Genomic DNA, 14640 nt, shown 5'->3' on the forward strand with positions numbered 1-14640 from the left:
AAACAGGTTAGCAATGAATGTATATAAATATATATATATGTGTGGAAATATATGAAAATCAAGCTTCTTCATGTCTAGTAAATAGATAGTCTTGCGATGATGAGTAAAGTTCAGTTCAGTTCATGGTATTGAATTGAGTAGTGATGGAGAGAGAGAGAGGGAGAGATTTGAGTCTTCAGGTGAGCTGATGCCGTCGATCTTCCCATTGTCCTCCAAAATCCTTTAAAAGTCACTGACCATGACCACAACAAAGGGGATCGTTCTTCTGTGGTGGAGTTATCAACTCAGGCGAGGGTTGGACACACAAATAGCTCCCCACTGGTCACGCCCTGTTCACACTGCCAGAGCCACTGATCGATCCTCCAAAACCTACTTTTTCTGTGGGCACAACAAAGCTCATTCAGTGTCCAAAACCATGTGTTTGAGGTCTATCATCTGACCTTCTATTTATCTCCCCATGCTGAATACCAACTGTCACTCAAACATCTCCTCCTTTCTCTGTCTATAAGAATTTCCAAGCAGGCAGCATCCTTGTAGAAATGTAAACATAACTGTGAGCAGTCTTTGCGCCTGCCCCTCTCTCTCTCTCTCTCTCTCTCTCTCTCTCTCTCCCTCTCCCTCTCCCTCTCCCTCTCCCTCTCCCTCTCCCCCCTCCCTCTCTCTCTCTCTCCCCCCCTCCCTCTCCCTCTCTCTCTCCCCCCCTCTCTCCCCCCTCCCCCCCTCTCTCTCTCTCCCTCTCCCTCTCCCCCCCCCTCTCTCTCTCGGAGTAATTCAGGACGCCGTCACAATATAAACTTGTCTTACTGCCAATCACAGTAAGTTTTTCTGAAAGGGGCAGAAATAGCCTCTATTGTGTGAAAAGAAAAGCATTAATTGGAGGAGTGTGTGATAGATGGGAATGGAATAATCATCAGTTGATGGAAATGAAGGTCAGAGGGTTCACGGGGGTGAAGCCAAATACACATCATTCCAACTGTGAACAATATAGCCTTCAGCACAATCTTCTGCTCGAATGCATGTCTAAGGGCAAATACCACACTTAAAAAAGCAAGTTTTAATTATTCAGATCTCATGTTGCTGATTTTTTTCTCACCTCACTACTCATCAGCATAAGGAGCAAGTAATTTATCTTCAAAATTAATGAGCAACACTCCTGCACTTTATTTAGATCATACTCTTGACCTTTGTGTTTTCTGTCAATTTTCTGTCCTACCAACTGAAAAGAAAATTCAATTTTGATTCCCTTGTTTAAAAAGTCTATCAAAAGCTACATTGTGCCAGCATGCAATCAAGTGAAACATATCTTTCCCATCATTGGATTATTTGGTTTAGGGCTTCCATTCCAATCAGAATGACTTACAAGCTTTTCATTCTAAGTATTATGGGATATAAGCATGAATTGATTGCGGCAGTGTTCTTTTATGGTTAGATGTCACTTTATTTAAATAAGTTGTTTTAAATTTGTAATAAAGTGATACTTTAATGTGCAAATTCTTATATTCCACAAAGTTGAATTTCTTCCATTTACTAAGTTTTAACTAACACTTTGTATTAGGTGTGTGTGAAAAAAAAGGAGAGATGGCTAGTAAGTGATTTTATCTGACTTTTGCAGTGCATTTTTGTTTGTCAGCTACTAATTATGCATGGTTTCTTGGGTTTCTAGTTGGCGTGACTTGTCCATTCGTGCCTCCCTCTCCTTTTCCTTGCAACCCGAATCTCCATTCACCCCCTAATTCTTCCAATTGGTTGTGGAACCTTTTCTTCTAGTCTTTAATGGTTGATACTAGAGCAGTTCACCAGCTTATTTTATGTCATGAATAATCCTGTTAATTTTTTTTACTTTAATTAAAATTAGAATATTGAATAAAATAATAGCTATCATGCTGCAGATCACTTAATTGGAGTACTTGAGTTTGTATCTTATAAACAATTGTTTCAAAGAGACAAACGTTATTAATTGATAGTTGTTAAAAATTGAAAGGTGTATTTTTAAACTATTAAAGGATTTATTCATTTGACACATTTGCTAATTGCAAAACTACTAAAACAAACTATTTTAGTTTTAAACTAGTTCCCAAATTCTTGATTTTAAGCTGTTAAGAGTAATAGAATCATAGAATTATACAGTTGAGAAACAGCAGTTCAGCCTCCAAGTCCTGTGCTGAGCAGCAACCACCCACTTGTGCTGGTTCCATTTTACTTTTATTATACCTCCATCAACTCCCCCCAGATTCTACCATTCACCTGCACAATAGGGGCAATGTATAATGGCCAAGTGACTCATGAACTACGTCTTTGGCATATGGGAGAAAAATTACACAGAGGTAATCCCTGCAATAACAGGGAGTACATGCAAACCCTACATAGATGCTCCTCAGCCTTAATAACTGCACCACTGAGATCTCTCAAAGCTGCACACTGTGTAATTTTTTGATTTGTAGAAGTACTTAATTAAAAAAGGAAGTAAACATTTAATGTTATGTAGTAATCATCACTGATTTAATTATAAATACTGTTTTTAGGATAGTCTGATAAAGCTGATTTACTGGAAATTGACATATAAACAAATAGTTTTTATATTTTTCTTTAGGAAGTTGACCTATGTTCTTAGCCACAAGTTATATTCAAATTTATCCTAAATAAAAGCCCAAAGGTTTTCACATACAATATTTTCACAACACGTTTTCTTATACTTGCCCCAGTAGAATATGTTTATTTTCCTTCAAGCTAATTCTATTTCCATTAAAGTAAATTTAAAATAGCAGGAGAATGGCATTTGTTTAATAACCCATTAAAACCCTATCTAATTTTTCTTTTAAACATTATTAAATTTATTGTTTCTGTTTTGTGTTAAAGCTAACTAAAGATGCATTCAATGCTCGATATGTTAATGTAAACATTTGCCCCCTACCTACTTTGTGTAGGGCTATTTTAGTGACTCCTGGAACGTGTTTGACTTCCTCATCGTTATTGGCAGCATTATTGACGTCGTACTCGGTGAAATTGATGTGAGTACTGTACCTTCCCAGAAACCATTATTTCTCCCCTTTAGTGCGACAAAACATTATCACTGGGCAAGTCACAAGCAATTGTACCTTCTTTTATGACATAAAGAAGAGCCTTCAAAGCCTGACTTCTCTTACTTTTTCCTCTGTCCTGTTCTAGAACACAGAGAAGATGAACTCTCCAATACAAAAACGAGCATAACTGTGAAAGCATTTGTCTTCAGTGAAAATTTTATGGCCCTTCCTGTGCAAAAGCCTTTTATATAATTCTATACTATTTCTAACAGAGGCAATTAATATTTTCAAATCAATGAAGTTAATTAATAGGAATGGCTTAAGTATGTTTATGGCATTTACTAAGGCACAATATATCTGCTATCTAAAATTTTGAAATATTAAACAAAGAATATTCCTGTTATCAATCTTTGTCTGCTTTACTGGAAACACTTCATGAAATTAGATATCAGATATGTTTATCGGTGTTGGTCTTCTTAAATTATTTAGCAAAAATCTTCATATTGCATTTCATAACATGGATTTAAAATGGAAAAAATTTGAACTTTTGTCTGATATGGTTATAATTAGAGTTTACAAGAAAAAAAGAGTATTAAATAAAATTCATGCTTTCACAGTAGTGCAAAATACAGCCAAGTTTACCTCGGTTGTAATTCACTTGTGTTGTAACTCTTGTACTCTCTTGTTACTTATTTTCTATTGTCTTTCTCATCCCTTTCTGCTCCTATTGAATGTTTACATTCACAGCACTATTTCGCTGATGCATGGAACACTTTTGATGCCTTAATTGTTATTGGTAGCGTCGTTGATATTGCTATCACAGAAGTTAATGTAAGTAAAGACTAAAAGGCTATCTGTAACTGCCCCTCCAAATTATTCTACAATCTCTGAACTTTGACGTAGAAGTTCAAAGTCTGCTTTTTAAAGTATAATTGATCATGCCTTCACTTTAGCAGTGAGTTTTACTGTGTAGACAATATTTTTATACTACATCAAATTAAGGATATCTATAATGTCAGTTATATATTCAGCACTTAACTTTAATGCTATTGAAGCATATTGCATCTCACAGTGATCATAACTGATAATATTTGATGCACTGTGTGTTTCATTTTCAATCTTTATAATTGAATATGTAGATATTGGTTGGCAGATCTGTGAAGAGCTAATTAACAATTTATCTTTAACTCTGTTTAAAACAGGAGTATTATAGTAACATTGCAAAAGTAATTAACTTGGACTATATTTCCATTATTCTGTCTAGTCAGCTCTTTTAGAACAATAGATTAAGGTAAAAAGTTTTTAGAGATTTCTTTGCTAGAGTCTATACACACAAGCCAGAGGGCAAGAAAATAACATAGAACGTAGAATAGTACAGCACAGTACAGGCCCTTCGGCCCAGATTGTTGTCCGACCCTCAAACCCTGCCTCCCTTATTCCTCCATAAATTCCTCCAACCTTAAATTCCTCGATATACCTGTCTAGTAGTCTCTTAAATTTCACTAGTGTATCTGCCTCCACCACTGACTCAGGCATTGTATTCCACGCACTAACCACTCTCTGAGTAAAAAAATCTTCCTCTAATATCCCCCTTGAACTTCCCACCCCTTACCTTAAAGCCATGTCCCCTTGTATTGAGCAGTGGTGCCTTGGGGAAGAGGCGCTGGCTATCCACTCTATCTATTCCTCTTAATATCTTGTATACCTCTATCATGTCTCCTCTCATCCTCCTTCTCTCCAAAGAGTAAAGCCCTAGCTCCCTTAATCTCTGATCATAATGCATACTCTCTAAACCAGGCAGCATCCTGGTAAATTTCCTCTGTACCCTTTCCAATGCTTCCACATCCTTCCTATAGTGAGGTGACCAGAACTGGACACAGTACTCCAAGTGTGGCCTAACCAGAATTTTGTAGAGCTGCATCATTACCTCGCGACTCTTAAACTCTATCCCTCGACTTATGAAAGCTAACACCCCATAAGCTTTCTTAACTACCCTATCTACCTGTGAGGCAACTTTCAGGGATCTGTGGACATGTACCCCCAGATCCCTCTGCTCCTCCAGACTACCAAGTATCCTGCCATTTACTTTGTACTCTGCCTTGGAGTTTGTCCTTCCAAAGTGTACCACCTCACACTTCTCCGGGTTGAACTCCATCTGCCACTTCTCAGCCCACTTCTGCAACCTATCAATGTCTCTCTGCAATATCGACAATCGTCGACACTATCTACAACACCACCAACCTTTGTGTCGTCTGCAAACTTGCCAACCCACCCTTCTACCCCCACATCCAGGTCGTTAATAAAAATCACGAAAATTAGAGGTCCCAGAACCGATCCTTGTAGGACACCACTAGTTACAACCCTCCAATCCGAATGTACTCCCTCCACCACAACCCTCTGCATTCTGAAGGCAAGCCAATTCTGAATCCACCTGGCCAAACTTCCCTGGATCCCATGCCTTCTGACTTTCTGAATAAGCCTACCGTGTGGAATCTTGTCAAATGCCTTACTAAAATCCATGTAGGTCACATCCACTGCACTACCCTCATCTATATGCCTGGTCACCTCCTCAAAGAAATCTATCAGGCTTGTTAGACATGATCTGCCCTTCACAAAGCCACACTGACTGTCCCTGATCAGACCATGATTCTCTAAATGCCCATAGATCCTATCTCTAAGAATCTTTTCCAACAGCTTTCCCGCCACAGACGTAAGGCTCACTGGTCTGTAATTACCCGGACTATCCCTACTACCTTTTTTGAACAAGGGGACCACATTCGCCTCCCTCCAATACTCTGGTACCATTCCTGTAGACAACGAGGACATAAAGATCCTAGCCAGAGGCTCAGCAATCTCTTCCCTTGCCTCGTGGAGCAGCCTGGGGAATATTCCGTCAGGCCCCATGGACTTATCCGTCCTAATGTATTTTAATAACTCCAACACCTCCTCTCCCCTAATATCAACAGGCTCCAGAACATCAACCTCACTCATATCGTCCTCACCATCATCAAGTTCCCTCTCATTGGTGAATACGGAAGAGAAGTATTCATTGAGGACCTCGCTCACTTCCAGAGCCTCCAGGCATATCTTCCCACCTTTATCTCTAATCGGTCCTACCTTCACTCCTGTCATCCTTTTTTTCTTCACATAATTGAAGAATGCCTTGGGGTTTTCCTTTACCCTACTCACCAAGGCCTTCCCTTGCCCCCTTCTTGCTCTCCTCAGCCCCTTCTTTGTTGAGCAAAAAGACAGAACAACTCTATCATTTTAGTTAAGGTGAAATTTAAAGTTTCCTTTAGTAAAATTACTCTCAATTATTTAGAAATTGCTAATTACAAAATACAATGGAACATTAATAATATATCTTTTATATATATTTATTAAAGTTTTTGAACAAAACATCTATACATCCTGAAGGAAAAATTAAACTTTAAGATACCTCATATTGATTGTGAAAGGAATGTAAATATTTACTTACAATAGTGCCTTAAGATGTCTGAGCTCGTCAATATAGAAGAACATATGATCACAGAGAAAAATTAGAGATCTTCATTTTTTTTTAACATCCATTGAGTCATAGTGCACTGATGACATTATGGTGAGGACACAATGCTGTTTTGCTATGTATGGACTTCTACTTTGCATTTAAAATCAACAACTTTCCTGAGATAAACTATTCCTTTGGCTGCCATTCTTGATCATTCTGGCCTTAAGTTATTTGGTTACTTCCCTAACATAATTTCCCTTCAGTCATCTATCTTTTTTTCCATAAGTGAGATGTTTTACACGCATGTATAGTTTCTATTGCATTTTACCCAGTTTTACAAAATTCTACAACCACTTTCTTACCATACTGACCCATACTGTCTTTCTTTCATTTCTACTTTCTATCTGAAACTAGTACTTCAAACTTAAGTGTCTGAGATTCAATCTATTTTGCCATTTATTTAGCTCCTTGCAAACCAAGTGTTCTTTGCAAAGAAAACCATATCAAGAGAGAGAAAAAAAACATACTTATCTCTGCTACTTTAGTAAAGGGCTTATAAAACTATAAAAATAAATATTTCCCCATTTTTATAAAAATTGGGATACCCCAATGAGTGAAAGTATGAACAAGTTTAATGTTAAGTATCTATTCCATATTTAGCTCGCTGTTGCCAAAAAAGGATATTGTCCCTCACAGAGATCACATATAGCCTCATAGCTACATTTTTTAAAGTACACATTTTAAAATATATTCTAAAATTGAAAAAAAAATTAATATTTATTCTTATAAGTCAAAAACTCACTGGTAAAAACCCTGAATAGAATTAGTTAAACCATTGTACTTGTCCCCAGTTGTCCAGGTTCTTCATTTGGTTGGTAACATGCAGACTGACACTATGACATTTAAAATGCTGCGAGTAACAAAATTATTAAAGGGTTTGTTTTGGTTTGCAATGGCATAACTGAAGAAATACCTTCCTACTGGCTTTTCTTTCTTGTGAAAATGTTAATTATGAATTCCCCTTTTCTTATTCTGATGAATGCTAAGGAAACAAGATACATCTTTCTGTGGCTTTTGTTTCTCTAAGCTACTAATATATATCCATCTTTGAATAATTCCTTAAAGTTATTCTGTACACAGCAATCTGATATTTCATTCTTTTCGTGTCTTCCCCATCAATTTAGTGGCCATGTAAAAAGATTATGAATATTACTACATTTATAACAAATACATAATTATTATATTTACCTTTATATTTCTATATTTCTTGATTCTCTTGGTATCCAATTTTCTATTAATCTCTGTTTTGAATAAACTCAGTGACTGAGCTTCCACATTTCTCTGGCGTAGAGAATTTCAAATATTTTCTATTCTCTGAAGAATTTCCTATAATCTAAGTCCTAATGGTCCACATCTTATTCTCTGATCATGGCCTTCTGGTTCCAGATTCCTCAGCCAGAGGAAACATTACCCAGTTTAGCCCTAAAATTGATAAGCCATCTCATTATAACGAACTCTGGAGACAATAGGCTTAGTCCATTCAATCTCACCTCATACAATGGATCTGTTCAGGAACTAGTCTGGTGAATGTTGTTTGCTCTGCATACATGGTAAGTTTATCTTCTAAGTCAGGGAAACCAGAATGGTATGTAATTCTCCAGGTGCAGTTTTACTAAAGCACTGCACATCTGGCTGTTCTCCAGTGTTGAGGTAATAAAGGCCAAAGTTCCACTTGCTATCCTAATTACACACAACATCCAAGATGGTATACAAATGTAGGTTAAGGCTCTGTCTAAAGAGGAAAGACTTGTTAATATTTGGAGTTAACTTGCATCAAAGTTAAATATAGTTAATTTTGCAAATCATACTAAAAACCCATTCATATATTAATTTTAAAAGCTAAATTAATGGGCTTTCTAATTCTGCTTCATGTTTTTTTTAGAATCTTGTTGAGGCAAGTATATGTACTCAGTTTCATGATTAAGCACCATACATTTTTTGCGCACTTTTTATGATCATTGTTTTCACAAGAGTTTCACATTTGAAGCATTGAATTATGGTCATGCAAATTTTCTTCTCTCATTGAGGAAAAAGATAATAAATGTTTTTAGCCTTCAGGCAAAATAGCAGCAATAAGGAAGGAAAATCCCTTGATGTGTTTTTATGTTTTTTGGAGGATTTGTATGCTACCTTTTGGTCAAAATCTTTGAACCTTTCAAGAATTGTCACAAAGAAAGTCTTGATTTCAACATTCCAAGTTCAAACTTGATACAATTAAGACAGTCCTAATTTTAATTTGCATCTTGAAAAATTGTTATTTTTGAATGAATAACCAATATTACTTATGAGACAATGGTTATATGCTGCTGTTTTTACTCTGATGTGCTTTTCCGTAAGGTAAAATGTTTGCCACAAACAAGAATATGTAAAGAAATTGCCAGAATGGGTTTCCATAGCTACCAAAGATAATGAGTTCATGTTCCTTTGTTTACTACTGTCAGTCAATATGAATGTAAAATGGTTTTCATATTGAATAATTTATTGTGTGACAATTTATGATATCTAGATTTATTTTAGTCTTCATAATGAAAATTTGGTTGACCATAATTCCTGCATTTTTTTGCATTGGTTTTTCTGCATGATCACTTGGAATGATTAAAGTTGATAAATTAAAACCATAGAAATGAAACAACTGTTCATTTCCCCTCAGAAATCAGTATTATTCATCCACATTATGGTGTGTGGTGACTGGAATCTCAGATTCATTGAACTATAAACACTCAGTGTGCAGGGTTAAACGGTTTAAGAGCAAAGATATTTGATCATCAAAAAATAATGGAATGGATAGAGAGAGTTTTGTAATTAAAGAATGTGTTTTCTCTATTTGAAGATGTTGGAGAAATAATTCATTTGCTGATAGATCATAAAAGAGTAGAGCACACGAACAGGCCCTTCATTCTATGATGTTGTTCCAAGCTAATTGAGCTATTGGTATGCAATCCCCTTTTCTTGCACGTGGTCCATATCCCTCCATTCTCTGCTTCCTCATAATTCTATCTAAGAGCCTCTTAAACAGCTCTATTGTGTCTGCCTCCTCCTCTACCCCTCACAGCATATTCTAGACGCACACCATTCTCTGATGATAATCTATATGAAGTTAAGTACCTTTCAAATACAATATCACCTTATATCTAATTAAGTGGGTTTAGCTTTGAGTAAGGATGGAGTGCTACACCAAGAAATTACTGGCTCCGTACTATTGGTGCATTTCAAGAAGCAGAAATTGTGCCTTTAGTTTTCTAAACAGCAGAAGGCTACAAATTTAAACAACTCAAAGTGAATCTATAATTTTAATGTAAATCAGGCAAGCAAACTTAAGGATGTGTTTAGTTTTGAAGAAAAACTTTTGATATTCTGTGAAGTAGGCTTTGGAGTTATCACAATTGAATTTGGTACTCGGTCATGTCTGTTGTCTTAATAACAATAAATATAGTAATAAATCATATCACTGATATTTTACAAGGGTAGCTGTAATTCCATATTGCCACCACCCATTGTCAAAGATGTGTTCTTATTCTTGATTAAAATCATTCTTAAGATTGTGTCAGATTGTCCAGGAAAAATGTTATTTCTCCATCTGAGCCATCCTTCAGATTAGAGTACCAACATCATGCTAGCCTACAAGAATTTAGAAATCCACATGAATACTTACGAATGCCACCAGATAAAATGAGAATTTAGATGCATTTTCTTCAAATATTTCTTAAACAATGATTTCATAGAGCTCCATACACAAAATGCTGGAGGAACTGAGCAGGTCAGGTTGCATCTATGGAATGAACAAATAGTCAACATTTCAGGCCGAGACCATTCTTCTGGACTGGAAAGGAAAGAGGGGAAATTGCCAGAATTAAATGGTTGGGGGTGGGGGAGAAGGATAGAAGGATAGCTGGATGGTTATAGATGAAGCCAGGTGGGTGGGAAAGGTAGATGGCTGGTGATGAAGGAATGTGATAGAAAGGAAAGTGGACCATAGGAGAAATTTCATAGAGCTGGTTAAATTTATGAACTGTCAATAAAAGGGCAGGGATTGAAGATACATTTCACAGATGTAGTATGGAGAAAAGGAAAAATATTTTTAAGTTGTGACTTATTATGAATTGGAAATTATGTCTGGAGTGTATTCCATACTAATCTTCATATGGAATTGGATATATTTTTAGTATTAAAATGTGTAGGTGCTATGATCAATCTGGAATTCTCTTTCTAATTACATCTGTCCAACCCTTAGAATCAGGTTGGTTTGCTCCTCAGTCAGCATTGTTCATGTGAGTGTTAGAGGCACAGGGCAGAGATGCCATATTCTTTTCAGTCTAGGAATGGGAGGAAGAGGATGAGCTTCAGCCTATCACAAAGGAACAGTGCTTAGGACACGTCATTGTTGCCAAGTTCAGTTGGTTTCTATTAGTTCACACCCTGACAACCCCTCCTTGTCTTTTCTGTCTTCCATCAATACAGACAAAACCTATATTTACCCCTATGTGCCTTGACCATCTTTCATTATTGTACCCTCCCTCTCCCCTACTTGGCTACAACTGTCCATCCTTCTTCACTGGTCCTTAGTTGAACAATCACGTACTGAACCCTGTCTCACCATTCCCCCCACCCTTCTCTCATCTTTATACTGGCTATCTTCCCTCTCCACACTCCATCCTGATGTAAGGTTTTGACCTTATGCATCAACAATTCTATTGCCTTCACAGATGCTGCCTGACCCGCTGAGTTCCTCCAGCAGATTGTTCCTTGTTCATGATTTTCTATTGCTTATGTTTTAGTTTATTCAATACTGGTAGATAATGCAGCCTAGGGAATTGAATCAAGTAATACTTAGAAGAAGAAATTTATGTAAAGGATGGTTTCATGTAATATATCCATGTGCTTAAACCTGCACAATTCATTACACTTCCTTTTCCAATAAGTCCTACAGTATGTCTTGCAACTTGGTGTCCACAGTATGTGGAGCAAAGATAAAGATAGGCTGCATATATCTGTTCGCATGACTAAGATTGTCTTTCCTGTGTTCCTGGATTTTGGAGATTGTGAGTTTGTCTCCAGAGACACATTCCAGTTGAACCTCTGAAACATGATAAAACATCATTAAACTCACCCTGACATTTCTAGTTAGTGCCACAGCAATATTAAAATGGTTGACAATCAAGAGCTGTTTCTTATTAAGTTTGAAATAAAACTCACTTAATTTGTGCTGCTTGATAACGCATTGACAGTATCTTAATTTTTTCAAGAGTGTTATGCTTCATTAGTATCACAAAGACAGTCATTTGAAACCATATTCTAAATCTATCCAGCACCAGGCACCCTTTCATTTTGAATTACTTAATTCATTTTTGGTAAATTTTCATACATGGAGTTAAATAGAAATTTGTTTTAACTAATGAGAACATAATATCATGTTAATAATTACTAATAAGAAATAAATTGTTCTGGTAGAACTATGGTGCATGATGAACAATATTGAACTGGTTTACTTTTCTACACACATCCAATTTACACTTCCATTTTCTGTAAAGTAGTTATGAGGCACTGATCCAAAAGCTCCCACTATGCTTTGTTATGGCGTAGGAGACATTTTTGCCGTCAGATTGATAAAACTTTCAGGTTTCTTTAATATTATAGAAATTATTCTAATTAGTTAATATATGTTTTAAAATCTCACGAAATTTTCCCTTTCAGTCCTTAATTATTTGAATTGTGCTTTACTTTTCATAGGGAAGTTAATAGGGAAATTTACCTCCAATTATTTTCCTTTGCTGTTATTTTATGACTATGTATGTATTGGTGATTCTATTATATTTGTTTTTTTTAAACACAGAGTGATACTGATTTTTGTAATTCCATGAACAGGCCATTGGTACAAGTGGCAAATGACTATTTTATAAAGTGCCAAAGTTTTTTTTGATCATTATGCATTGATAGTTGCACGTATTTGGTACCTCACTGCATTTGCATGAATTTATTGGATTCACTCTTCACACAATTTCCCCTTTCCCACTTTTCACCAGTTTTACCTCCTATGGGACATAGATCTGCTCTTGGAATAGTTCCATCTTTGTTTTATGTATTCAGTTGCTGTGACAGAATATGGGGTGCTTGGGAGAGAAATAATTCCATTTTATGTCTGCAAAAAAAAACTAATTTTTTCTCATAATGTTCAAATTACTTATTATATAGTTGGCCTTGGGTCAGCCTTTGAATGTCATGGTCAGTAAACTAAATTTCAGTCATATCAATAGGATCTGAGTATTTAATTGTTTGTGTTAGTGAAACGTATTGTTTTTATATATTGTTTTGCATGGACATGTTTTACATTTATCCTACATCAATTTATGAACTCATTTTCTTAATTAGTATTGAATTTAAAAATGTGAAACAACAAAAATTGATTTGGATGTTATTATTTGAACACTTGGAGTTGGTTCTGAATTGAACAAACCTCGGGCTGTTTTAATGAAAACCTTCAGTGGTGGTAAAACACTATAGATTTGGAATATCTTGATCAGTTAACACTAAATTAGCATTTTTTTAAATTTCAAAGCATTTTCTGTGGGAAACAAAATACCCCATCACTAATGCAATAGGTCTGGCTGTTTCAACACTGGGTGTAAACTCCGTGCTGAAGAACTGAGCTTCATTCTGCTTTTTTCTGGTATTACATGAAACAAAAAGTGTGCTTGACATGTTACAAGTACCCCAGAGTAGAAATTCATCTCTGCCGTTTTACATTAAACATGTATACATTGTAATGCATGTGCATTGTGCTTTCCATACAAAACTTTGTTCCATTGAAGAAATGCTTGAGATGACCTTGAACTTTTTGCTTGCAAATACTTTGATAAGCTGGGGTATCCTCAAGATTGAATAAATAGAAATTCCAGAATTTTCTGGATGTCTTCCAGAATCTTTATTCAATTCAGTTTTGAGTGAGGTGACAGGATTGACAATGTTTACTCTGCAAAAGAATAGGAATTTGTATCGAAATTTGTGATATAAATACAAGATAAAAAAGAAGCTAGTAGTTATGGCACCAAAAGTTCTTCCTTATGTGCAGCTGTTTTTCTCAGGCCTTTAGGTGTAGCAAATTCAAATTAGGAATAGCTAATCCTTTGTTAGAGATTTAAAGTAGACATTTGGTCCATAGCTCTTGCTCTCTTGTTTTAAACTGATATTGCTTTTAACCCCTTTTACAATTTTAAAAATTATTTAATAGCTATAGAAATTTCAGTAAAATCTAATTCATTAAACGGCCAAAAAGCATGAGCTGAATTACATTTTATAAAATACTTGTTCATTTTTCATGTGCTTTGAAATTTTACACAATGAAGAGTAGTTTTTAACTTGTACATTTTTGGCAAATTATGCATTCAATTTCACTTTGCCACCTGAGCCGGTGACCTGCATCAGTTACTGAGGTGACTGAAGACATCAGGCCAAATAAGAGCTCACGTTCACCTTTGAGATTCTGAGAGGAACTGGAGTACTCTACAAATCCAACCTGATTCATAGGAACTGTCTCCAGCATATAGGCCAATCAGGTTGTTTGATGTCACACAGCCCTGAGACATCCAGCTCTTTCCAGCTGTCTGTCAGCTGGCACAAATGAGCTTGGTTGTGAAATGATTCCACCAGCCAGTACAGCTATCAAGCAGCAGACTGAGTGTGCCCCTGGTCAGTTGCTTACTTTTCACTACATGAAACAATGGGTCCCAATATTTAACTTAGATAAGATTTTTAAATCTCATTGCTTCTACTTACATTTAAGTTATTCATTTATTTAATTATTAATTTAAATATTCATTTCTAAAGCCTTTTTCAAAGACAACAGAGAGCTCCCCTACAGGGGTACCTGGGGTAAGATACAAATAATGTTCCCCTGTGTTTACCTTGCATGAATGTTTTCTTTCTTGTGAATATCTTGTGATTAATTTCAATCGAATATTTGTTCCTAACTTTGTCTTTGAGTTCCTAATGTTACTCACCTTTTGACAATATGTGACGCTATATAATAAATTTTCAGAATTATGTTAACCTAATTGAAAAATTTAAACTTGATTAAAA

At 35.9% G+C, this 14640-nt stretch overlaps 1 protein-coding gene across 1 annotated transcript in view; it reads left to right on the forward strand.

Moving 5' to 3' along the window:
* Positions 1 to 14640, forward strand: part of LOC140211037 (voltage-dependent L-type calcium channel subunit alpha-1D-like) — a 383898-nt gene that overhangs the window by 273837 nt on the left and 95421 nt on the right. Inside the window, exons 31-32 of the mRNA XM_072280398.1 lie at positions 2925 to 3008; positions 14389 to 14433. Of these exons, the coding sequence (XP_072136499.1) occupies positions 2925 to 3008; positions 14389 to 14433 (129 nt within the window). The remainder of the gene's footprint in view (positions 1 to 2924; positions 3009 to 14388; positions 14434 to 14640) is intronic.

This window comes from Mobula birostris, chromosome 16 (genome assembly GCF_030028105.1).
Source record: "Mobula birostris isolate sMobBir1 chromosome 16, sMobBir1.hap1, whole genome shotgun sequence".
Lineage (NCBI taxonomy): Eukaryota > Metazoa > Chordata > Chondrichthyes > Myliobatiformes > Myliobatidae > Mobula > Mobula birostris.